The 25,230-nt window shown below is 52.4% G+C and overlaps 4 protein-coding genes across 8 annotated transcripts; 1 reads left to right on the top strand and 3 right to left on the bottom strand.

The window, feature by feature from the left end:
- Positions 1-584: 584 nt before the first annotated feature.
- Positions 585-3,493, bottom strand: MRPL53 (mitochondrial ribosomal protein L53). Its single transcript, XM_007184029.3, has 3 exons — positions 3,314-3,493; positions 3,102-3,214; positions 585-3,009 (listed from the first exon to the last, which is right to left on the bottom strand). The coding sequence occupies exons 1-3, from the start codon at positions 3,403-3,405 to the stop codon at positions 2,876-2,878; spliced, it is 339 nt and encodes a 112-aa protein (XP_007184091.1). The 5' UTR covers positions 3,406-3,493; the 3' UTR covers positions 585-2,875.
- On the bottom strand, positions 3,472-11,365 carry CCDC142 (coiled-coil domain containing 142). 5 transcript variants are annotated; one of them, XM_007184026.3, is made up of 10 exons: positions 9,506-11,365; positions 9,134-9,220; positions 8,905-9,054; positions 8,633-8,763; positions 8,447-8,560; positions 5,597-5,711; positions 5,204-5,381; positions 4,879-5,078; positions 4,561-4,718; positions 3,472-3,654 (listed from the first exon to the last, which is right to left on the bottom strand). In XM_007184026.3, exons 1-10 carry the CDS (start codon positions 10,566-10,568, stop codon positions 3,472-3,474), a joined length of 2,379 nt encoding a protein of 792 aa, XP_007184088.1. In that variant the 5' UTR covers positions 10,569-11,365. The 5 variants fall into 5 exon arrangements, 4 of the variants coding, with proteins under 4 accessions (XP_007184088.1, XP_057414031.1, XP_057414032.1 ...); XM_057558048.1 differs by having other exon boundaries at positions 8,633-9,054; XM_007184027.2 differs by having other exon boundaries at positions 3,512-4,718.
- On the top strand, positions 10,739-17,205 carry TTC31 (tetratricopeptide repeat domain 31). The gene is given in 10 exon segments (XM_057558050.1): positions 10,739-10,873; positions 14,198-14,424; positions 14,562-14,647; positions 15,086-15,321; positions 15,429-15,624; positions 15,949-15,997; positions 16,073-16,166; positions 16,260-16,401; positions 16,617-16,718; positions 16,906-17,205. Coding segments are annotated over 10 exon segments (1,563 nt in total). The 5' UTR covers positions 10,739-10,742.
- A 4,285-nt stretch (positions 17,206-21,490) lies between these two features.
- Positions 21,491-23,114, bottom strand: LBX2 (ladybird homeobox 2). The gene is made up of 2 exons (XM_007184030.1): positions 22,910-23,114; positions 21,491-21,876 (listed from the first exon to the last, which is right to left on the bottom strand). Exons 1-2 carry the CDS (start codon positions 23,112-23,114, stop codon positions 21,491-21,493), a joined length of 591 nt encoding a protein of 196 aa, XP_007184092.1.
- Positions 23,115-25,230: the final 2,116 nt, after the last annotated feature.

The following is a 25,230-nucleotide window of genomic DNA, read 5'->3' as shown; positions in this document are numbered from 1 at the left end:
GCTGTACTTTTTTTTTTTTTTTTTTTCCTTTTCTACAACCCAGGAAGCAAAGGCGCTTAGGGGAAAGATTGCTTATGTCCAGGTCAGGGAAGGCTGTAGGAAAGAGGTAGCACCTGCACCTGATGTTGTCCTAGAAGAGCCAAGATTACATTTGATGATGGTTCAGAAATGCAACTTAGATTCATAGTTACTTCTCTCCAACAGCTCAGCATAAAAGGTATTTTCATAAAGTACAAATCTCCATCATCCTCTAAAAAAAACCCTACTCCACACCCTTATGCTATTCTAGCTATTATCACACCTCCCATCCAAACTCTTAATTATATAAAACTACTACTTTATGCTGCACACCCACTTCTTCTTTCACTATAATCTGACTTCTGGCCCCACCCTCCACTAGTAGACTTTTTACTCATTTAACAATCACCTTCTGACCAAACCCAATGGTCCGTCCTTTCTTGCTACCATTGCACCTGGTCCACACCTATTCAATATAGTGTAGCACTTAGTACACACACCTGAGTTTCACCATTCATCTTTGTATCTCAGTACTAATCAGTTGAAGTCACAAGGTTGATGCTAAATATTGGTAAATTCAACAAAAGTTTATTGCACATTCTGTATCAGGCACTATGCAAGGTGCGGGGGACACAGAGAAAACAGCCCCAACCTCAAGTTCACAATCTATAAGCACAGTGCCAGCACTCAATCCGTGTTTACAGCAGTGTTTGAACCATCCCTGTTTTTACAGATGAGAGTAGTTAATCTGGCCAAGGATAATAGCCAGTTAACCATGGACCTGGAGGACTCAAATCTAGGTTGTATCCTTTTGTCACTAAAGAGGCCTATAACATACGACCTCTTAGATACTATGCTATGCTCACCCAATATTATAGGCAGTTTACAGATATCAATTTATTGATTGATTGATTGATCTTTGGCTGCACTGCATGCAGGGATCTTAGTTCTCTGACCAGGTATTGAACCTGTGCCCCCTGCAGTGGAAGAGCAGAGTCTCAACCACTGGACCACCAGGGAAGTCCCAGATATCAATTCATTTAATCTCAACAGTTCTATGAGGTAGGTACTATTATCCCCATTTTACGAATGAAGAAACAGGCACTGAGAGGCTAAGTAATGTGTCCAAAGTTACACAGGTACTTAAGGGAAAAGCTAGGATTCAATCCCAGGAATTCTGGCTTTTTACTACACTATACTGTCTCCTGATAGTTTTCTTTCTTTGAAGGGAGAGGGGGAAAAACCAGTCCTTTGAAGATATCACCATTTTAAGAGAGAAGTAGTATAGTAATGGGGTAGGAGGAAATATATTTGGTGAAGTACACAGCAGCCAGTGTCCACAGATTCTTGATTGCATAGCTGAACATTCTGAAGTTTTTCTCTAAACCAGTGGCTCTCAACCATTTTTTCCTACAACCTGCGGTAAGAAATAATTCTATACTGCAACCAAGTACATGCAGATAGACACACATACACATACTTTATATAATACCTATATCTATATTCATGATTATATGCTTAAAACTTAAGTTTCTTAAAGAATACTTCCCAGTCCATGTGCCATCTACTGATACTTTTTATTCTATTTTACTTTGTTTTTTAAAGGCTGATTTAACCCCCTAAACTGACTTCATGATCCACATTAATGGGTGGTAACCTAGTATGAAAATCACTTTAGGCAGGGTGCCTAAAAAGTACTTTAGGCACTGTTCTCTGAAACAAGTTGTAATAATAAAACCAATGATATGCTTTGGAAAGATAAAAGTAAGCAGCAGCAAAAACGGTTAGCAAAAAGGAGACCAGGTGGGAGAATGCAACAATAATACAAGAGAGTGAATGGAAATGTAGAGAACATTTCAGAAGCTTTTGTTTAAGACAAAATATTATGAACTTACTGACTGGATATGCAGGGAAAGGGAGCGGGCAGAACCAGAGATAATGCTGTGGTTTCCAGCTCAAGTGGCTGAGCAGATGAAGTGCCTTTTAAAGGAATGAGGAAGTCAGGAGAGGAGGCAAGTACAGTTGACCCTTAAACAATGGGGGTGGGGATGGGAGTTAGGGGCCCAACCGCTCCACAGAGTTGAGAATGGGGGGATAACTTTACAGTCGGCACCCACAGTTCCAGAACCGCAGATTCAAACAACCACGGATCGTGTAGTACTTGTACTATGTATTTATTTGAAAAACAGGCATGTAAGAGGACCTCTGCAATTCAAACCTGTATTGTTCAAGGGTCAACTTTAGAGAGTATGTAAGATTATCACGTTAGGGTTAGACAAAGAGTGTTGGTGGAATTTGTAGAAAATTGGTGGTAAGTACCCTGACTATAGCACAGAATTTGAGATTAGAGCCAAACAGAAATGTAGGGTTTAACCCAAGAGGGTAGTTCAAGTCATGACAGAATATGAGATGCCCCAAAAATAAAAGAAGAGAAAGAAGGAGAGTAGTATGCCTTTATGGTTAAAAGAAGAAAAAGGACCTGAGCAGAAAAGAAGTTACACAAGGGAGGGAATTAAGAGTGGCAGGTGCTACTGAAATGGAAAAATGAGGACTAAGAAAACAGCATTTCTAATAAGAGTAAGAGGTACCTTGAGTAGTGTTGGAAGAAGCCAAATTCAAAAGGGTTAAGCAGTGAGTGATGGTAAGAAAGTGAAATAAATTCAAATTTGTCCAGACCCCTCCCCATCTTGTCTCGTCCCAGAAACACTGGCTGGATTTGTAGTCACAGGGCTCTTTCTTTTTTCTTTTGCGCTCTGTGGTCTTCCAAATAGTGACTTGAGTAATTAAGTCAAGCTCTTCTTAGATGTGTCCTTAGCAGTCTTAGATGAAAACCTGCTTGTTGGTCTCTTCCGCACTGTCAGCGCCCGGTACTGGCGCCCGGCTTGTCCCCGCTCCCCGTCGCACCCCTGGCCTGGATGTGGGAGGCGAAGGCAGAGAGCATTTCCTGGGCGGTGAGGTGCGCGCCGCGCATAATCAGGCGATGCCCGTCTCCTGGGGAAGAAACAAACGAGTCAGGCACCGGGAGGACGGCGGGGCCGGCGCCGAGAGCTAGCGACTCCCTCCCGACTCCCAACCAGACCCACCGAACAGCACGTCCACGCAGGGCTCGGAGCCGTCGTGTCTCACGTCCGCAATCACCGAGCAGTTGAGGTTGGTGCAGCGAACTTTCTCGCTGCTCACGGCCTGGAGGAAGGTCCTGCGGTGAGAAAACGGCGTGAGCGCCCGGCAGAGGGGGCTAGACCCCCGGCGGGAGGAAGGCGAGCCCCTTCGCGTCCGCACTCCTTCCCCCTCGTACCTTGTCGACTCCACGTTCTTCTCGAAAGGGCAGAATTGAACCCGAACCTCCTTGACAGAGCGGAGTCCGAGCCGAGCCAAAGCCGCTGCCATGGTGACCCCCACCCCGGAAGGACTCGTGCGGGCGGAAGTGTCGCTAGTGCGAGACGCTGTGGGCTGCTACGCGCTTCCGCAGTCCCCCGACCTCCGCCTCGTGCGGCTTCTCTGCCACGGTCGGTGGTGCTGGTCCCCAGGCCGCCGCCCTGGGCTCCCCAGCCGAGAAGAGGAGGAAGGCCAGGAGGGAGACAGATGATTTCGGCACAGGGTATGGGGCGGCCAAAGTACGCGGTCAGTAAACACCACCTGTCATTAATAGCCCCCTTTACCACGGTGAAGACAATAAACAGGGCAAGAGCCGTTTGCACCTGGCTCCGATAACAAGTCTTTTGCAGCCTTTACTCCTCTGTACCTTGCTGTGCCAGATCTACGTTAACACCGTCTTAAGTGCTGGTCCCTTCCAAGGAGAGGGCACCACCACGGCAGGGATTATAAACCTACCAGAGGGTAAACTCCACTCAGGTAGTTTAAGATTAAACACGTGGAACTCTGGAGTAGCGAAGCTTACACGTGAAGGTCTTACAGCCCAATATTCTTTTTTTTTTCCCCAATATTCTTACATGACTAAAAATAGTGATGGGGAGGGGAGTGCAGGGTACTATTATATAGTATACGCCGTGGGACTGATTTAGGTGTAGAAATTCCTATTCCACCTCTGTGGTTCCTGATGAATTAACTTTGTAGTAGTGTCCCGAACTTTCTGTGTTTAGCCTGGCTCCAGGGACTTAAGAGGAAGTGGCATCTAGGCTCCCTGCTTTCGATTGCTTTTTCTCTTTCCCTTTCCCCTGGGATCCAACCCTAAAGCCTTACTCCCAGCATCTAGCCCCTTACTGCTAGTGTCTAGCTCTGAGATGTCTTCACTGATGGGGAACTAAGCCCAAGCTTCCCAAGGATGCTGACCTCCAGGTTTCTAAGTCCAGGCTCTGTGTAGCTTGTGGTTCTCAGGTATGCTTTCTTCCAAGATCCCAATTAGGCTTTTTTAATATGCATTTCTAAATGTCTCGGCTTTTTCAGACAGAGATAGGGAGTTCTGACGGGCTCTGATTAGGGTCCTTAGGATTCAGAACTGGTGCGCAGGCAGGAAAGAAAAGGTAAGTGCCTGCGGGGATGCTGATGCTGCCTCAGGGCAAGCCAGGCCTGCTGATTTCCTACCAGGTAAGCCTCAGGGCTAGGTCCTTCTCCCCACAGTGTGCTTAGCAGCTGAGCTGTCTGGGCTGGGAGTGCTCCAGGTCGAAGAGGGGGCTCCAAGCTCTCCAGGCTGTTGAGGCTGCTGCTGGGCAATTCCATGGTCTGGACCTCATTACATGCACCTGGTAAGGCAGGAGTGGAAGGCAGGTGGCTGGCGGTGTATGTGTGTGGGAGTGGGGTACACGCAGAAGCCAGATGAATGATGAGGATGGTGGATGCGGCACATAAAGTTATGAGCTAGGGGCAAAGAGAGCCTGGAGTTGGGGAGGGAGAGTGACTCACAGCAACAGGGAGGCCCCCTGTGGACTTGAGTCTTGGGCAGGGGCTGCTGCAACAGACACAGCAGGGCCCCGTCCAGCCGCTGGAAGATGCTGAGCGTGAACAGAGTCTGGCGAAGTTCTGGGGACAGGCCCCACTGCTCCTCCTCCAGCAACTCCCTGACCACTCCAAAGTCTTGTCTGAGCTGCAGCGCCCCCTGCAGGCTGAAGGCCAAGGTACAGTGTGGCCACCTGACCCTCCTGCCTCTCCGAACCGCTCTGCCCCACCCATCCCCTCCCTTTTTTTCAGTTCCATTCATCCCCCTGCCACGGCCTCCTTTTCTCCCCACCTGAACCGGATCCCGTGGGTGAGGATGTGGTCAAGCCAGGCACCCAGGATGGCAGTCAGCGCCTGGCTGAGGGCAGGGGCCTGGGCTTGGTGTGGCAGTCCTTGCAGTCCTTGCAACACAGGCTCCAGTACCCTGCGGACCACCAACCCAGCATACTCACTAGGGATACTGGGAAGTTCTGGAGTGAGAGAAGAGAAAGGACAGGATATGAGGCTAGGGAGATCCGTCAAGCCCCTAATGGAGCATTTGGGGGAAGAGGGTAGTATTTCAGGGTGAGGGGACACAGAAGGTGAGGACAGGATGGAGACAAAGGAGTGGAGCCAGGATTTGGAGGGGCCAGGACACTGTTACCCCCTGAGAAGCCTGGAAGGGAACGCTGGGATGAGGACTTACCAGGACAGAGACGATGCCGCCAGTACCGACCCCGTGGCATGTGGAGTTCGAAGTCCTGTGTGGCTCGTTTATGACATTCTTGAAAAAAGAGACTTAGTGACTCTTCAGGCAGGAGCTGTGGGGATAAGGAGAAAGTAAAAGGGGCCTATCTCTGAGGGACTTGTCAAGTTATATGCTCTTCTATATCTGAGGTGTTTAACCTGGTATCCATAAAGCCCCAGAACAGAATTGTATGCATAATTGTATGGGCTTGGGCATTTTCTGAGGAGAGATAGTATAGCTTTTATTGGGTTTTCCAAGAGGTCTAGACCGAGAAAAGATTATGGACACTTGCCCTAAGATTACCCTGCTCTCCTCAGCTTGGTTCAGAGGATGGAAATCCTCCATGTTAATTTTGTTCCATAGGAACGTTAATAGGAAAAAAAAAAATGGAGACACCCTCACCACTGCCAATGTTCAAAAGCAGATGCTAGAGAGAGGTCTGCATGATCTGCAGACAGGCAGAGGCTGAGGAAAGAAAAGGGAATTGTACGATCTGTCTGTCATCTATAAAAGGAAGGCAAGAACTGCGTGTAGACCAGGAGCAATGAATATAACTTTCTAAGATTCAGGAACCTTTGGAATGTCCTCACACTGAATATTCTTTATAGCCATTTCCATTTCTCCAGAGCATTGTAACCCACAAAGCAAGAAAAGGCCCATGTGCTGGTTTGGTTTCTTTGGTTTGATAGGTTTTGTTTTTGGAGGGGGAGAAGACAGCAAAAAGGAGGGGTCTCTACAGCCCATCTAAGAGAAGAACGCAAGAAGTGGGGTGTGTAGTGGCAGGTCTAAGGAAAAGGTGACTGTATGCCTGAGAGCCTGAAGAGAGGAAAGGACCTGGTGGGGGCCAGACTTGGTGGGAGAGAGCCCATGTGGGTCCTGATACATGGGCTCTCTCCCACCAAGTCTAAATCCAAACTCTTCTTCTCTTATCCCAAACACCAGAACCCCCTTCTTCCTTATATATAACAAAGAAATTACTCTTTTGTCAACTGACATTTGTTAGGAAATTCTGCACTCAAGACTCGGGAAATACAAGGTCACACTATGGGACAGTATTTTCTGTGGGACATTACAGTCCAGCTGAGGAGAAAACTCACATCTGATTCTTCTTTTTCATCCCAGTGCCGTATGTGGTAGAATGCCCAGAGCAGATGCCCAGTAGTGCAGTCACCAGGCAGAGAAGCAAGGCATGAAACTGCTTTGGACAGTGTTTGGTTCACGTGATGAGCACACTGTCCCTGCCCCTTTTGCTCTGTTCTCACTGCAACTACCAAGAGCTGGACCCTTCTCATATTATGTCTCCCCACCTCCCTTCTATCCTGACCTCTATAGCTGGATCAAACTCTATCACTGTCTTCACTGTTCCCCTCCTGCTCTTACAATGGCTCCCTATCACTTATGAGATAAAGTCCAAAATCTGTGGGCTGGTGTTCAGTGCCCTCCACAACTTGATGACAACCTACTCCTTCACAATCCTCCACCCCCACCCTTGAGATGCACCTGCGAGGGCAAGTGTATGCTCATATACACACAAACACACACACACAAACACACACACACACACACACACACACACGGAGCTTCTGCTTTGGTCAGACATCTCGCCAGTACTCCCCCAAGGAACTATGAACTTCCCACATCCAGTAACCCCTGCTGCTCCTCTGAGGATGCCCAGCCACCAGCTTGAGCCACAGAGCCTGTAAGGAGCTTCTGTTACCATGTGTCCACCAAGGCGTTCCCTCCCCAGAGCTCCCACAACCGTCACTGTCCACCCTACTCATGAAAAGCCTGTTCTGGGACATGTTGAGTTGAAAGAGGCAGCAGTAAATTGAGGTATAAATGCCCAACAGGCAGATGCAGATGGTGGATTAGGGCTAAACTGGGGGGGTCTACAGCACCAAGGCACTGTGGAATGCAGAGAGAAAAGGAGCAGAGGGGCAGGGACTGAACTCTACAGCCACGCCCCTATTCAGGGCAAAGAGCAGACATTTGGGCAGGAAGAGAAAACAAAAAGCAGAGAGACATCATCCATAGTAGGAACAGATACTGTGTAAAATGGGGAAAAGTTAGAAGTATAATAGTTTAATTCATAAATTTAGAAGAAAATAAGAAAATATTAGAAGAAACAGCCAAGAGTGGATGAAAGTTACTACTGTGGAACAAGGATCAGAAATCGAAGTTGGGGAGGGGCAATTAAAGTGCTATTTTTTCATTAGACGCCTTCTAAAATATTTTATTTCAGTTTTAATAAAAATACAAATGATACTTTTAGAAAACAGGAGAAACATATCAAAAACTAGTAAATAAAAGGAAAAGTCAATCATTTATCTTGCTTTTTCTCTACAAATTATACCTCAAAGTAACCAAGTAATTTATGAGGGCAAGTTTCACTTTATAAGGGTAATCCAACTAATAATGAAGAAGGAATGATAGAATTGGAATGTCACCACCTTGCACCCTCTAATGAAATAATGGCTATAGACAATGATCATCAATCATCAGTGGCTGTTAACATCACAAAATGAGAGCCTGACATGGGAGTTGGGGGTGGGATATATAAGTGAAATAAAATTGACCATGAGTTGATGATTATTAAAGCCTCAGTGGTAGGAATATGGTGGTCCATTATACTCTTCTCTCTACTTTTGTATTTTTTTGAAATTTTCCATAATAAAGAGAGGACAAAAAGTGAAGAGCAAGAAAAGATAAATTTAGCGGCGATTCCAAGGCACTGAGTTGTTCTACCACCACCACAACCACCCCACCAACCCCAAAGCTGGCCCCTGGCAGGTCGCCTGCTCTCCTTACCTGGATCTGTGCAGTCAGCTTCTGGATCTCCAGACCCAGCTGCTGCTCCACCTCCAGGGCCAAGCTTTCCTCTGAGGCCAGGCTGGACAAAGCTTCTGCCTCACATAATAGAGGCTTTGGCAGAAACAGGGAGTGAGATCCGAGCCCAGCCCAGGATGCTCCCCTCCCCATTCCCTAGCTACTCACAGGTAAATCCTTCTGGATCAGGAGCAGGAAGGAACCTGGGGCCCACGCTGCCAGATGCTGCTGAGTTCTGCCCCAAAACCAGAGCAAGGTGGTCTGCAGGGTACAGAGCCCCAGGGAAAGGGGGGCAGGACCTGGGGAGAGGAGGGACAGAGTATCTGAAGGGCCACGGAACACCTTTGGGAGGAGGCAGGCTTCAGAACAGATTAAGGAATAAAGGAGATAGATATCCTCAGCTGTTCTCTTATCCCCCCATCCCCAATACCTTGTCTCACCTGGAGGCCGGCAGAGGAGCAGTCCTGACCTGGGTTCTCGAAGGGCATCCAAGAGAGGAGGGAAGAGCTGTTGTAAAAGTTCAGTGGTTTGAGAGGAGGAGGGAAGGCTGCTCTGATTTCCACTAGCAGATCCCAAGGCCTGGCAGAAGCCTGAAGATGAGGGGGTGTGGTTTGATAAGGAAGGAGCAGTCTGGGGCTTGTGTCACTGCCATTGCCCCTTCCTTCTCACCTTGATCCCAGCTCCAGATAAGAGACTGATGAATTAGGTTGTGACACAAAGAAGCCAGCTCCTTCTCACACTCCTGAGGCAGTGATGCTAGTGGGAGAAATGACTGGAGCCTGAAAAAAGGGTCCCTCTTTTGCCCAACACTACCCCCACTCAATGATGGGGGAAGAGGGGAGGCTTCCCCCAAGACTCAAGGCTGGCATGGAAAGCAAGACTTTGCCTTGAAAGCCCAGAAGCTATAGCCTGAATCCCCAGGGGTGGGGTGGGGTATGTTCATTCTAAAGAGCCTGTTTTTGTAGTTAGGTGGCAAGTGAGTGAGGTGAATACAGAAGAGATCCCAGCCTTCCCAAACACCCACCCAGGCCCATCACTCACCCTGACCCAGTGCCTGACTCAGCTGTTGTGCCGCTGCCGTGGGGTCCCTCCAGGGTCCTAGACTTAGGTCCAGACTCTGAGCACAGGCTGCCCACAGCATGGTCCAGTACTGGCTCCACAGGGCCCCAGCCCCTCCAAGCCCCAGTCCACTGCTGGCTGAACCCGTCACGCCCCCCATCAGGCCCAGTAGCCCTGGCAGCAGCTCCCGCTCCTCTTGGCACCGCCTGCGGAGCTGGTCCCTCAAGTCGGATCCCCTGAGCGCCTCATCCAGCCAACCTGCCACCTGGCAACCCCGCTCCCCCGCCAGGAGGCGGAGCACATGGGCCGGGGGATAAGGGCGCGCTGCCCCTGGAACGTAGCTCAAGGCTTTTCCTTGCAGCTGGTGGTAGGCGGGAAGTGCCAGCAGCAGGTCGGCGATTTGGGACGATAGGCCCGGGCTGGCGGGCGCCTGGCCCAGAGCCCGAAGCTGCATCTCCATAGTAGCATCCAGGCGCTGGGCGGCTAGTCCGACGGAGCGTGCCAGGGGTAGCGACTCGGGTGTCTCCTGAAGGCCGCTTCGCAGGACCGCGCCTCCGGAAGGGTGCGCCAGCAGGTCGCGGCACAGCTGAGGCAAGTGGCCGGGTGATGGAGCGCCAGGACTCAGGATCCTCAGGAGGCGCACGGTCGCCTGTAGGTGGCGGGCGCAGTCCTGGGCTTGGAGGAGCTCCTGCCGCTCGTGGTGCAGCCGCAGCAACACCGCCCGGAGACGCTGCAGCGCTGGAGGAGTCGGGCCGCCAGCTGCCGGCTCCCGCCCCCAGTCCACAGCGCCAGCCTCACGGTGCTCTCCTGCGTCCGCCGGCACCGCCCACAACGGCTGCCCTCTCGGAGTTCCGCCGGGCCGTGGGTCCAGGCAGGGGATGCTTCGGGCAGCCGGCAGCCGCAGCCAGCCACGAACGTCCCGGCGGAGAGCGCCTGCCCGCTTTCTCTGCCACTGCTTCTCCTCAGTGCCCCTGGGCTGCGCCCGTAACGGCGGCATGGTAGCCAGCGGAGGCAGAAGGCCACCAGAGCGAGACGCTTGGGCCATGGGACAGCTTGTCCGGAACGAAGCTAACGATTCCCACCTCCCCGTACTGCTCAACGCCTGCCGCAGCCGGGGCTCCGCCCCATTCCCGGAGCCGTCATCTCTGGCCCGGGAGCCGCCGGGACCGTCATGCACTCTCTCGCGCTCCGTAAGCGGAGGCTTCTGCCCCCAACAAAGATGGCTGCCTACTCTGGCCTACTCTGGCCTACTCTGCCCTTCGGCCGGTGTCGAATGCCAGACTTTAACTTTCGGGTCACTGTTGACGGGGATGGCGCCGATTCCGAAGACTGTGGGGCTGGTCAAGCTAGGTAAGCAGGTGAGACAAGACCGGAGGGGGTCCAGGAGGACTGGGGTAGCCCCAATTAGATCTGTTTTCAGTAGGATTTTGTGCTTCACGCGATGGGCAGAGGGCTCCAGCTCACCTACCCCGAGGCCCCTAGACGCGCCGCCGCCTTCTTTTCCTATATACTGTCCTCTGCGGCCCGGCTGCCCGCTGGGGGTCGCTGCTGTCCCCAAACTCTGCAAGGAATTCGGTCCTGAGGACTACGGCGACGAGGTTAAAAGGACTCCTTGAGAATTTCTTGGTGATCCAGGGGTTAGGACTCCGCGCTTTCACTGCCGAGGCCAGGGATCAGTACCTGGTCTGGGAACTAAGATCTCGCAAGTCTCGCGGCGCGGCCAAAAAAACCAGAACAAAACATAACTCTTAGCTGCTCTTCGGCCCGTTCCCTTTACGGTCACGCCTCTTTTCAACCTTACGTGTTGAGCCCTGCCCCGGCCCGGCGCCGCGCGGGGCTCCACCAGGGCTTTGGAGAGACGTAACTGTGGGCCCTACTGCCAAGAAACGCAACGCAAGTGGAGGCGGGGCGGGGACGACTCAACGGTGATAAATGCTTGAAGTGGGCAGGATGGGGCAGACGAGGGTCTCTTAGTTGAGGATTGGGGAGTGGGTAGGAGTTGCTTGGGGAAAGATATTATGAACAGAGGGAACAGTGTGAGCAAAGACACTAAAGCAAGGAAACGTTGAGAACTTCACTGAAGTGAGACCTTAGTTATGGGTTTGAGAGAAGAGGCGAGCAAGAGGGCAGCAAGTGGTTTGAAAGTCCTGGTCTGGCACATGGGTTTGGATGTCCTGAAGGAGGTGGTAGGGTTATAGAGGGAGGGACAGGATCAGATTTGGAAGCACTGAGAAGCTATACTTCCAACTGCTACCTGGTTATCTCTAAAACCAAACTCAACAAGTCCAGAAGTTATTTCATCATCTTTGCAAATTCGTTGCATTTCCTCTCATCTTAATCTTGGTTAATAACACAAACTTCCATCCAGTTGCTTAATTCAGAAATCTGAGAATCATTCTACATATTCCTCCCCTTTTCTTTACCTCACCCGTGTAGTCAGTCACAAACTCTACTTCTGTACCTCACCCGTGTAGTCAGTCACAAAATCTACTTCTGAAGTGTCTCTTCAATCAAATCTATTATTTCCATTCCTACTTCTGCTGCCACTACCTTAGTTCAAGAACTCATTCTTTCTGGCCTGAACAGTTCTAATGACCTGCTAACTAAACATTTCACCCCTAGACTCATCTCTTTCCCCAGTACAATTTCATTTGAGCATTTCACTTCCCAGATTAGATCCACCTCCATCACTAACAGGACAAAGTGCAAACTCACTGGATCACACAGTGTTCTTCAGGCACAGCTCCTGGTTGCATCTCTATTACAATAGCCTCCTCACCCATCTCTCTGCCTTTGCTCATTCAGCACACACTTATTGAGCACCAACTATGTACTGAACACTGTTTTAGGCACTGGGAAGAAAGCAGTAAACCAAACAGACAAAAATCCCTATAGTCAATGAATTAGCAGTGTCTAGTGGGGGCAGCCAGTCAACAAATAAACGATATAGTATGTCAAATATGAGAAGTGCAAAGGAAAATAAAACAAGAAGAAGGATAGGGAATACTGAATGGAACTGAGAGGTTTTGCTTTTTAAAGGGAGTGGTCAGAGAAGTCCTCCCTCAGAAGATTTAAGCAGGGATCTGAAGGGGATGAAGGAGTGAACCATTCACTGGGGAAAGAGGATTCCAGGCAGATGAAGTAACAAATACAAAAGCCCTGAAATGGGAGCACAATTGGTGCACTGTAGGAACTTCAAAGGAGACCACTGCAGTTGGAGGAGGGCGAGAGGGTAGGAGATGATTTCATGAAGAGATTGGGTGGCCAGATCATGTGTGGCCAGGTAGTGAATTAAGAGAGTAGTATAGACTGTGTTTTGGGGAGAGATAGAAGGTCAAGGCAGTCCTTTTTTTGTTTGTTTTTAAAGATGGCTTACACTAACTAAGGAAACAATCCTCATTAGAACCACAGAATGTACAGGCCAAGCCTTGAAGAGTCTTGCCTCATTTTGTGAATGAGGAAGCTGAGGTCCAGAGAGGTTAAATGACTTGTCCAAAATCAAACAGCCCAGTAGTGGCAGAGCCAGAACTAAGATGCAAGCAGCTGTCCTCCAGCACAGTGTTCTCTCCGGTTCTATGCTACCTGGCTAATTAAGAGAGCAATAAAAAGCAATGAATAATAAGGTTTTAAATTATATAACGCAGGCTATGTTAATGCAGCTTGGTTGAGTGAGGGCAGACATAACTGGAAATGAAAGGGTCTGGGAAGGCTTTGTGGGGAGATGGAATTTGAACTCTTGAAGGTGAGGCAAGTTGTGGTGAGAAAGAAGCTCAGAGCCAGGAGGGATTTGAGGACAGCTGGGGGAAGACCCCAAGGCTGGAAGGAGCCTGGTGGCAGAGGGAGGACGGCAGCTAAGTAGGAGAGGATTGCAAGGGGAAACTGGAAAGGTCAGCCAAGGAGCTTTTTGGAAGGCTCCGAATCCCAGGCTAGACTCAATCCTGCCTGTGGCCCTGGCAGTGGGGGATTACTGGAAAATTCTGAGTAGGGGAGTAATTGCTGAGAGCTTGGTTTGGGGGAGAAACAGATAAAGTGCAGGGGAGAGGCCAGCCAGGAACTGTGGCACTCATTTAGGGGTTGAGGTAGCCCCAGGGTGGATTATATGGGGGTGTTCATATTCAAGGATATTCAGGGGACACCGCTGGAAGAGCAGGAAAGAGGGCTACATTTCAGGGGCATCAGTGTGGCTGACCTAATGACAGGATGTCAGAGAAGCCTGGACTGAATGCCACCCTCAGCTCTTGGGAAGGCAGGAGAGTTAGTGAAGGAGGTGATACATGTGAAAGTCAGGAGCAGCGTGTTTTGAGGTGCTGAGCAGGGAGAGGTCGGCCAGTAAGGTTTTCCAGGCTGGGTGGCTGGTTAGTGGTTGTCGTGGTGGAGCGGTCAACCCAGCCAAGCTCCTTGCTCTCTCCCAGAGTTCCTCACAACACCAACCTAATCTCCCCTCCCCTCCCCCTCCCAGGACATAGTGGATTTTCTTTGGCAGCCTGTGGAGAATGATCCCCATGGCCTGCATCGGATCCGTGTGGGTGGGAGCAGCAGGCGGCTGCAGCTGTGTCACCATGGTGGGGAGTGCAGGGGCCGGGCCCAGGCTGGTACCCTGGGTGGGGGGTTTGGCTTTCAGATGCTCCTCTCTCTCATGTTCTTTCTTTCCCTTCTCTTTCTCCCTCCTGACAGATTCCCTCCAGACCATTTCTGTTATGAGGGGGAAGCTACTGGACAGAATGACAAGGCCAAGGAGGCTGAGAGACTGGGCACCTACTGTGGTCTCCAAAAGTCCTTCCTATACCCTCCACGAGGGTCTAAGCCCTGCCCTTAAAGCCCTTGTGCCTCAGCATCCTGCCTCAGTGACTCAGACAACCTGCTTCAGGTGGCCATGCCTCAGAGGCTCCTGCTGACTGAAGAGATGAGACTCCAGTTCTCCCAGTCCCCAAATTCCCATGTCTATATTCTCTCCTGATCTGGATCTTCCAAGATTCATTCATACTGCTTACCTCCCTTTCGCTTTCTCTCTTTTCCTGCCACCTGCCCTTCCTCCTCCAGGAAGCCAGCCGCCTGGCTGAGGAGCTGGTGTCTGAGCAGGAGCGCATGAAACAGAAAGCAGAGAAGAAACGACTTAAAAAGAAGGTAGCTGGAGGGCAGAAGGGGTGGGAACCCAGAGGGACTTGGGGGAGGGAAGAGGAGAGAACTCTAGATGGCCAGGGAGTCCCATGGGGCTCAGGGACTGGAGGGTCTCCTGGAGGCCATTTGGTGCAGTGGTTCTGGAGTCACACTACGCTGTCTGGGCTGGAATCTGCCTCCTTACTATGAGCCCTCTGCCTGGTGACTGTCTTATCTGCTTTTTCACCTATAAAACGAGGATGACAACAAAACCTACCTCGTAGAGCTGCAAGGATTAAATGAGATAGTGTATGCAAAGCTCTTAGTACGGTACCATGGCACGTAATATATATTGTCCACATGAAGAATTGGTCTCAGAATACAAACTGTGTGTGTGTATGTGTGTGGGTGTTTAAGTATAGTGCTCAAAATACATGTTCGTCTTCCTCGTCATTGTTATTACAGCGTCAAAATGATCGGAAGCGAAGGGAGCGTTTGGAGCAGGATGGCAGGGAGTCCAACGCGAATGTCTACAGGCAGGTACTAAGAGCACCAGGTGCCAGGAGGTGGGGGCTGGAAAAGCAGGCGATCCCAACTCTGCACCTATTCACCTTCCCTCCAGTCTGAGGCATTGCAGATGGGGATGGGAGCCCCCCGTCCAGCTCTGGGAGCCCAGCTCAGGGACAGTGTTGCGAGGAAGAGGTAGGAGCCGCCTTCTTTCCCTTCATGGTCTCTGCCCACCCTCTCCTCCCACTACTCTAGGACATACCTCAGCCCTGCCCCTCCTTAACTTTCCTTTCTGCTCACGGGACTCACTGGATCTATCTAGTACCTTTGTGTCTCTGGCTTTGTGCAAGGTTGGGGATTGGCCCCCCAGTGCCTGCAGAGAAAAGGGACTGAGTCAGGAGCCCCAAGGCAGGAGCTTGGGTCCCCAAGAGAAGATGAGTTAGGAGGAAGGAAGCACTCCAAAAGAAGAGAGCCCCAGGCAGAGTCATAAGGCAGAGGTGAGGAGGAGGGCAGAAGAACCTCAGCTTGAACCAGTGGAAGGGGTGCCAGAGGGCTCTGGGAAGTTATGCAATCTAAGGGTAGAGGGCAGTGACCAGTAGAAGGAGTTCTCTGGCCCTAGGATTAAGAGACCTGGGATCAAGCTCCATCACTGTCACCCTGACCCGGGGTAGTTTCCTCTGCAAGAAAGTAGGGCTGATGCCATCTTGCAGACCTGTCATGAGGATTACATGAGTTGCCTGATACAAACTGTTTAAACAAAGGAGAAGGATTTGGGAAGGCTGAGGCCTTAAGTCCTGCTTGACTTTGCTTCCCATTCCTAGGCATCTCTAGGATTGCTGGCAGCTGCCTTACAACAGAGCCAGGAGTGAGATTCTTTCTCTCTCCTTCCTCACCCATCCCTCCCTGCGATAGCCCCATCTGAACCTTCCTACCCTCTCTTCTCCCCAGAGTTTGGTACCAGCTTTGCCCAAAATGGTTTCCACCACAAGGCCATGGTCCTCTTCACCCAGGCCTTGAAGCTCAACCCCCAGGACCACCGGTAGGTGGGGGGGTTGGCCTCTGTGCTGGGACGTCAGGGCAAGGCCGGGTGCCAAGGGAGGACCTGGACTTTTGGCCACTTTGTCTTTATCAGGTTATTTGGAAATCGCTCATTCTGCCATGAATGGCCGGGTCAGCCGGTGTGAGCCCTGGCTGATGCCCAGGTAGCCCTTACTTTGCGGCCTGGCTGGCCCCGGGGCCTCGTCCACCTGGGCAAAGCCTTGATGGGACTGCAGGTAATGGGTCTGAGGTTGGAAGGAGAAGAGGAATTTGAGTGGGATCGGGTGGGGATCAGGTCTACATTTGACATTTTCTAGTTAAGCTACTACCACAATGTCACAATGTTAGTGGTACTCGGAACTGGAGCCAGTTTGGGAAAGGGAGCAGTTTTAAGTTCCCTGACCCCATGGACACCTAAACTTTCCTGTTTCTCATTCCTCTGGGACTGAAGCATTTCGAAGAGGCAGCTGCTGTGTTCCAGGAGACTCTGAGAGGCGGATCCCAGCCTGACGCAGCCTGGGAGCTCCACTTCTGCCTTCTACAACTCACTCTGGTAAGGGGACCAGACCCACTCTCATGCTGAGGGGGAAACAGAGAGAACTGGCTGGGATTGCAACACCAAGTGGTGCTGCCTTCTGCCTCAGACAAATAAGGGGGATGGGCAGGAATGCATGGGATGAGGGGGGCACAGGCAGCACTGCTGGAAGGAGTATAAGGTGTCCCTCCCTCTTCTTTCTCAGCAGGACCAGTGAGGAGGAAGCCCTGGGCCGCCTCTGTCAACTGGATTCCCCTATGCATTTCCCCATGTTGAGCTGGGGCCTTCAGGCCTCCTCTCCCTCAGTTGCCCTGGAAGCACTGCCCCGAGGGCCCCTGGCCTTCTGTCTCCACCCTTGCATTATCCCCCACATCACCTGAGCCACTCCAGCTGGCCCCTCCCCCATACTCAGAGCAGAAGACCCTGTCCTCTCCATTTCCAGGACTCCTCAAAGGGCTGGGGCATCCTGGGACTTGGGCCCCAGCACCTACCTCACACCAGATGAAGGAGGACCTGTCCCTGTCCCCACAGGGATGAAGGACACTGTGTGGTAGCAGTTCACTGCACATTTTGAGACCTGTACTCTAAAACCATGGTTGGGAACATCCCTGGCAGTCATGCCTCTTGCCACAGAGACCTTCTGATGAGAGAAAGGAGCCCTACATCCACTGAAATAGGCTTTCTTTGGTTCTTAAGCAGATGGCTTCTTCTGGGAGCAGTAAGGAAACATAAAATCCCCCAAGGCTCAAGAAGGGATCTGTACAAAAGTTCAGGTTTTCAGACTATAACAGACCTGGCAGTGGGGGCATTTGAGGCTTGCCCTGCTTCTTGGCCCTGGGGGACTCACTCACCGGCCAGAGCTCTGTGCTCAGGATGGGGTCTCAGTAATGAATAAGGCCCAAGTCTCGCCCTTCAGCTTGACAGATGCTCACTTCTTCCTAATCCCAGTTCTTGCCCTGTTTTCTGAAGCCTGAGCTCCTCATGCCCTGTTTCCTGTCCACACTTCTATACATATTCTGACCTCTCCTTTGCCCAATGGTCTGATGCTCCCCTCCTCCCACTGCTAAAAGATTCACCAAGGGTTTGTATTTACCAGCTTACCAGCTCCTGCCTGGAGCTGGCAGAGCCCATACAACTCCAGGTACCTGCACTGCTGGCTCTCCCACTGATGGGGCCTTAGCAGGTACCCAGGCTTCTGCTACTTTGGTCATGGTCTTTCTCCACTCCAGCACTGGGCATTGCAACCAGCCTTTCCCCCATGTGAATTTACTTAATTTTTTCCACCCAGGGTCACTGCCCCTAAAGAAGGCTAAAATCCTCTACTTTCTGAATAAGAATCATGACCTTCTGGTTTCTCCTCTAAGATCCTGGCAGCTGCTCCTGGCTGGTTCCTCCCTAGCTCTGCCTGGGACTCTCAGCTCATTTAAATGTGGATCTGTAGGGGACCTTTAGGCCTCCAGAATGCCTTTCCTAGAGGAACCATTTATCAGGATGAATGACTCATGCTGTCCTATGGGTCTTATTCAACACCATTTGCACCTAGAGATAGGAGATGCTGAAGCACCTCTTTATTTAAGGCTGTCCCAAATTCTTTTTATTGTTTATGGTTTCAGGCCCCTTAAATACTGTATGACAGATTGAAGTCTGCCATTACTAGTTGGGTCACCTTCAGCAGATTTCTTAACACCTGTGCTTCAGTTTCCTCATCTGTAAAATGTGGGCAATCCCTACCTCACAGGGCTGTTGTGAGGGCTGAAAGAGAAAGTGTGAGAACCTACCTACCGAAAGCCTGGTACATAGTGGGTGTTAAATAAACTGATTTTTGTCTGCAATTGTCCTACATATTCATGAGTCCAACACTGGGAAGAGAAGTATGAGTGAATTGCTGCTTATTTCACAAAATACAGAGTTTGTGGGACTGTGGTTCTCAAAGCGTGGTCCCTGGGCCACCAGCATCAGTGTCACCAGGGAACTTTTTACCAATACAAATTCTCAGGCCCCCTCTAGACCTTCTAAATCAGAAACTGAAAGAGTGGGCCCAACAGTTTGTGTTTCAATAAGCCCTCCCGGTGATCCTGAGGCACCTGACGTTTGGGAAGCTCTGCTCTAGGGCGTAGCAGAGGAGACACCCATCCAGGAGGCCATTTTGGTGGGACAGGTTTGAGTTTTGTTTATCCAAGCCTTGATTATAAGAGGTGGTAGCACTGGGCTAGGATTTAGGAAGCCCTAAGTAGCTGAGGGTTATGGCTCAGAGCCAGTTAACCTGACTGAACCCTACCTTCCTGACTAGAATTATTTGCCCTGGGAGTTCTTTGCTCATGCCTGGCTGGCGGTGGGGTGGGGTTCGGGAGAGGTGGTTGTGTTTGTTTAAGGGGTGATTATATCACAGTGCCTCCATACCAGGCCTGCTCATGTGGCCCTCTTGTTCTGGACTGGGGCTAGGAAGGTGGGACTTACATGCTTTGGGGACTCCACTAGGGCTCCTGGCCCCTCAAAGAAGGGCCACCCACCACTACTGTATGGCATCTTTGCTTTCAGGCTGAGCTGCTCCTTGCTCTTCCAGCCCCTCAAAGAAATGTCCCCGCCCCACTACCTCTTAGACTGTCCTGGACTTGAATCTTTCCCAAGAGCCATAGGACTCCTGACACCTTGCCTCCACTCTGTCCCACACTCACACTGCTAACTGGTAGGGTTCTGACCCAGCAGCCTGAGTTCTGAGTCCCCAGGGCTGGAAAGCAGAATGACCAAACATCCTGGTTTTCCTGGGACTGAGGGATTTCCAAGGCTGTGGAGCTTTCAGTGCTAAAACTGGGAAAGCCCTGGGCAAACAGGAATGAATTGGTCACCCCAATCTAAAGGTTCCAGAGAGGCAGTCTTTAGAAGGGGATGAAGGGAATACAGATGGAGCCCTGAACAGGAACAAGGGGAGGTATGTGTGTGTTGTATATGTGTACTGTAGAGGCAACACAGGTGCAATGAATACTTTTTGTATATAATAGGTGACAGATTCTTAGCTCTGTACTAGTAGACATTATCTGTTCCTGTCAATGATGTCATTTTCCTTCCAGTTGCCCAGGGTTTCAAGGTTGTCTTTGACTCCTCCAATCTTTGGTCACTGGAGAAATTACACTGATTCCTGTTTCATAACAACCTTCCTCCCCACTCCAAGTCTGGCCCTGAATTCTCTCTGCTCTTACTTTTTGCAGTGGCCAGAGCTACACTCCTTCCTCAGGTCTGTGCCAGTCACCCTGCACATGCAGCCAGATGAGCCTGCCCTAAACATTGCTCTTATACCTCTCCTCCCTAAAACCTCCAAGAACCATGACATGCTCTGTCTACAGTACAATGCCTAAATTCCTACCTTTGGCTCTTCCCTCTCTCCGCTCTGTGAACACTTCTTTCGGTTAGTAGTCCCAGCCCCCACTTACAGGCTTCATGACATGATCATGGGCTTCTGTGATTTCATTCTCCTTACCCTTAAAATGAAATTAAAGTCTCATCTCATGGGATTTATTGTAAAGATTAATCCATGCAAAGCATTTGGAACTGTGTCTGAAAATGCCAGGTTCGTTTCTGCCTTCCAGCCTTGTTCACCTCCCTGAAATATCCTTTTCTGGGACTTCTACCTGCAACTGAGGCCCTAGCTGACACACACCCCTCCCCCCACCCCCAGCGCTGGGTGGATTATTCCCAGAGCATCCTGAGAGTGGGATTGTGGCACCTGAGCATGGGAAGGTCTGAGGAGGGAGGAAGGACTGATAGAGAGAGAGGGGAAGCAGGAAGACCAAGCCTAAGCATGGTCTCCTAAAGATGAACAGGGATGACCGGGCATGGGGGATAGACCTGCATCATGCGGAGTGTTCCTCTTCCCTCCCCATCACATGCAGGAGGATGATTAATTACCAGCGTTAGAAATTAATCCCAGAAATGTCTGCTGGAGGAGGTGGGCTGGGCTCTCTACCCTGCAAGCAGCTACTCTAAGCTCTGCCTCAGCAAGTAGGACCAATCCTTCCCACCCTCCCGCCACCACCATCATCCTGGTGGTGACATTTTCCGCCCAAGTGCGGGGTGGGATGGAGGTCCCAGAAGCAGGGGTATGTCCCCTCTCCCAGAGCTCATCACCTTGCCTGTGTCTCAGCATAGGATTCTCTCTGTGGGGGCGAGGAGAAGGGTCAGGACTCTATTAACAAATGACCTCAGGGTGGGGAAAAAGGAGAGTCAGGCAGGGCGCTGTCACTCTGGGGCCAGTCTATTAGTTAGGTGCAAGGTCTCCCAGGTGGCAGCTGGTCAAACGCCGGGTGGAGACCTGGAACTAAGGCGGCCAGTAGAGGAGGGGTACGCACCCGCAGCTACCAGAGTCCCATGCCCTTCCCCCATCCTGTAGTCTCCAGAGCATAAAGCTGACAAGCACCAGCTTTGAAGGCTGGTTGGATGCCTGGGTCCACATCCTGACCTAGGGGTTGTTCTTTTGTAAAATGGGCATAATTATATCACCTACCTTATAGGGTTGCGTGAGGGTTAAAGGAAACATCGGATTTAAAGCGCTCGGCACGGTGCCAAGTACGGAAGCTTCGCAATAATCAGCAGATTTTGCTCTTACTGCTGGGAGCGCCAGGATTGAGGCGTGCTGCGGCGGAGTCTCAACTTTATTCTCAACCATTGGGAAAGGTGGGCGTCTGGACTGTGAGCCGGAAGGGGCCCGGGTCGACACCCTCCCTTTACCCCGGAACCCAGACAGGACGCGGGGGCGCGGAGCCCAGGGCCCCAGAGCCCTGGAGGTGTCTTTGCCTTCAATCGTCCACCTGTATCTCCTCGTCTGACAATTGGGGCCCAGAGTCAGGCCGGGCGGGGCCAGGGCAGAGGCCTGGGGCGGCGTCAGGCAGCGCGAGGCGGCATTGGATTTCGGGGGACAGCGAGCGCAGCGAGGCCAGGTCGGCGCGCATCTCCTCCACGTCGCGCTTGAGCTTGGCTCGCCGGTTCTGGAACCACGTGACGACCTGCGCGTTGGCCAAGCCGAGCCTCGCCGCCAGCCCGTCACGCTCGGACGGTGCCAGGTACTTCTGGAAGACAAAGCGCCGCTCCAGCTCCAGCACCTGCTGCGCGGTGAACGCCGTGCGTGACTTCCGCCGTCTGCGGCCGGCCCGGCCAGGGCCCAGCGCGCCTGGGGCCGCGCGGCCTGCGGGGACAGGGCGGGGGTCAGCCTTCTTCTAGCTTGTGGAAATCAGGCTTCGGTCCGGGAGGAAAAGCGGGGGTGGGGTCAAGCCAGCGAGGGGGGGCGTTGGTGCGGAGCGAAAAGACGGACGGGAGCCAGAACCGCCGCCCCTTCCCGAACTTTGCGAGGGGGGAAGGTGGTATTTCAACCCGGGGGTGGGGCACAAAGTGGAACCGGCCACTGGGGTACTGGAGGCAGGAGGCTGAGGGTATCTTGCGGGGACTGGGGAGTGGGAGGAGGGCGGGACAAGCCAGAGAACTGGTGCACCGTCAGGCGGTCTAGGGCGGGGCCTTTGAGGCCTTCCGGAGCCCCTGGTGGAGCTGGCTTGCAGGTCTGGGCCGGCACCAGAGTCAGGGGCCGACCATGGTCAGAGTAGGGGCAGCCAGCCGGAATGGTGAGTGTGAGAGAACCTGCACCGTGCCCTTCTTTAGACTCGTGGGTGTCGGGCACTCTCGGCTTATTCTTTTTGGGTGACACGGGCGCCCCCTCCTCGAGCCCAAAAGGGAGAGAATGGGGGTACAAAGGGAGAGGAAAGACGGAGTCCAGAGTCCCGCGGCCCTTGAGGCTCCAAGGAACTTCTGCTCCTTGCGCCCTCTCGAGAAGAGAGCGGCTTGGAGCGGAGCTCGGTCACCCGGAGAGGCCCGAGCCTCGCCTCCCTGCACTTTCTGCGCCGCCCTTGCCCTAGCTCACTCATTTACAGCCTCCGGGCCAGGCCTTTTGTCTCCTCTCTGGCCTTTCTCTGTCGCGATTGCTCCGCTCAGTTCTCGACAGACTGGCCCTTCCCCTCGGCGCTGGCGGCCTCCAGGAGCGGGCGCGGAGCCTGGGAACTAACGGAGGGGAGGGGAGAAGAGGGAGAGGCAAACCCCGGCACGTGGGCTGAGGGCAGGGTGCGGATTAGGGTAGCGGCCAGTGTGAACGAAGGTTCGAGACCGGGAACCTGGAGGAGAGAAATGGGGAGAAGGCTAAGTCACAGTGAGCGACCTCGCCGGCGCTATACCTTCAGAGGGCTGCGGAGCGTGCCCGTCAAGTACGCGGAAAGTTTTACTAGTCAGCTCCTCCAGCGCGCACAGCGGCGACGTGGGACCTTGGTTCGACTCTGGAAGCTGCGACGCAGAGGGTCCTCGGGGAACCATGCGCGGGCCTAGGATGTCTGCGATGCTGAAGGGTGTCCGGGGTGTCCGGGGCTCGGATCCCGAGCTCATGGCCAGCCGGGCTGTGGCGGTCCCGCCGCCCGCCGCGCTCGGCTCCGCAGCTGCCTGGGCCCCAGCGCGGCTCCCGATCTGGGCCCCCAGCCTCGGACCCGCCCCCCGCGCTGGGCCCGAGCCTCGAATGCCCCTCCTCCTGCGCCCCCACCCCCCAACCCGGCCGGGTCCGCGGTGGGTCTGGAGCTGGTAGACGTCCCGGCAGCGGTATTTCTACCGGGCGGGGAGGTGTGGAGAGAAACCGGAGGAAGAACCCGCCGGGCCGCAGGGCTGCTCTGCGCTGCCGGACGCGGCGCAGTGCACACTCGGGCTGGACCCTTCCTGGGCGGCCCCCAGATTCTGTATACCACAGACTCCCCGCCTAGCCGCAGCTCTGGCTCATAAACTCGTCGGCAATAAAATTGCTTTCCCTGGCCCCAACGGCTGGGGATTTGCAAAATTCCGAGAAGGAAGAGCAGAGCTGGCAGTGGTAGGATACCCAGTCTCACCTAGTAAGGACCTCTGTCTCCTGACCTGGCCCCCTCGTTCTGCCCCATCCCTGCGGAACGCTGTTAAAGAGGTCGGACGGCTGGAAGTTATTAGCGCGGTGCTGGGGGCTGGGGGACTTGAAACTTGGAAGGACCTGGCCGGGCAGAGCGATTGTAACCGGGAATACTGGGGATGCCATGGGGAAGCAAGTGCAGGTGAGTGGACTCTGCTGGCTCTCTGGCTGGACCCAAGGCTGTCCCGCTATGGCTCAGAGGCCCTGAGGAAGTCAAAACACATGGAGAAGGGGCCGGAGACCTGGGCCTCAGGAGAGAGGACACAGCAAACCAGAGCTAGTGTTACTGCCCAGGAGGGGTCTTTGCCAGTGAAGCCTGGGCTTCCTGGTTACTCTTTCCATCTATCAGTCGATCTGTCTGTCTTTGTCTTCTTATTAAGCTCCTGTACTTGGAGTAGAGGTCCTTCAGCCTGGAGAGGCCCAGAAACCACCCAGCATCTACAACAGTGGAGGCGGCCACTGGTCACTGCCCAGGAGCATCAGGGTCACTCGCTATAGAAGAGTGACTTGAAGGGCAGACTTCATCTACCCAACCAGATCCTGGGACAGAACCCCTACCAACCCAGGGGCAAATTCTAAGACCTGGGATATTCATTCCTATTTTATCTGGGTTCTGTCTTTCTCATTTCTCTCCCACAGCTAGTCCTGGGCTTATACCACAGCCCTCCTTTGTAGGAAGAAGACAGCTCTGGGACAGCACTGCTCACCAGTGGAGGCCCAACAGGGCAAGGGTTTTGTTCACGTATCACATCCCAGAGGCAGAGAAGCCCCACCACTCCTGAGGAACTCACCACTCCTAAGGAACTTGCTGCTATGATTTCTTCTATTTTTTTCGAACAGTGCCATGAAGAAGTGGACCAGTCCCTCCTGGATTGTCCATTATGTCACTTTCTCTGTAGACTTCTGTACCTCCCACCATTTGTGCAGTGATACTCTGAGTCCACCTGTCTATTCTCTGGGGCAAGTGGAGCCTGCAGTTGGGGTGCCCTGAACAGAGCTTGAGAGATCCAAGACACCTGGGTCAAAGACTCCTTGACAAGGACAGGAAAACACTTTGATAATGGGGTTCAGAGAACCTCATGTAACCTGAGGCAGTGACGTAGCCCACACCCAACAAAGGCTCTTCTTGGTAAAAGACTCCCTCCCAAGGCACCCCCCCCATCCCCTAAGACTCACACAGACACTCACATAGTACCTTCATGTCAACCTAAGCAATAGATTCAGCCCAGTGGGCCACTGTTGGATCAGAAAGCAGACAGTGGAAAGCTGAGATGCCAGGACTTGTTAATTGGTTATTAATGGTGGCAGGTGGAGGAGGGCCAGGAGAGATCCTCTTAGCTGGAGGCCTCAGCCCTCTGAACCATCCTGGGGGTTTCACTTAATCTGTAATTAAAGAAGGTCTCAGGAGGCTGCAGGAACTGCCTAGCCTATGTCCCAGGCCTGTCACCAAACAGACACTCCAGCCTTCACTCATGCATCTTCTTATGCAGCTTTTATGTCACCTCTTCTGCTATCAGTTACTCCTGTGTGTCAGTGTGGGGCTCTCCTGAAGGGCCTTTGCTTTCCTCCCCTTCT

Source organism: Balaenoptera acutorostrata, chromosome 12, assembly GCF_949987535.1.
Source record: "Balaenoptera acutorostrata chromosome 12, mBalAcu1.1, whole genome shotgun sequence".
Classification (NCBI taxonomy): Eukaryota; Metazoa; Chordata; class Mammalia; order Artiodactyla; family Balaenopteridae; genus Balaenoptera; species Balaenoptera acutorostrata.
Note: the sequence above shows the minus strand (reverse complement) of the source record. Positions and strands in the feature narration are given on the sequence as shown.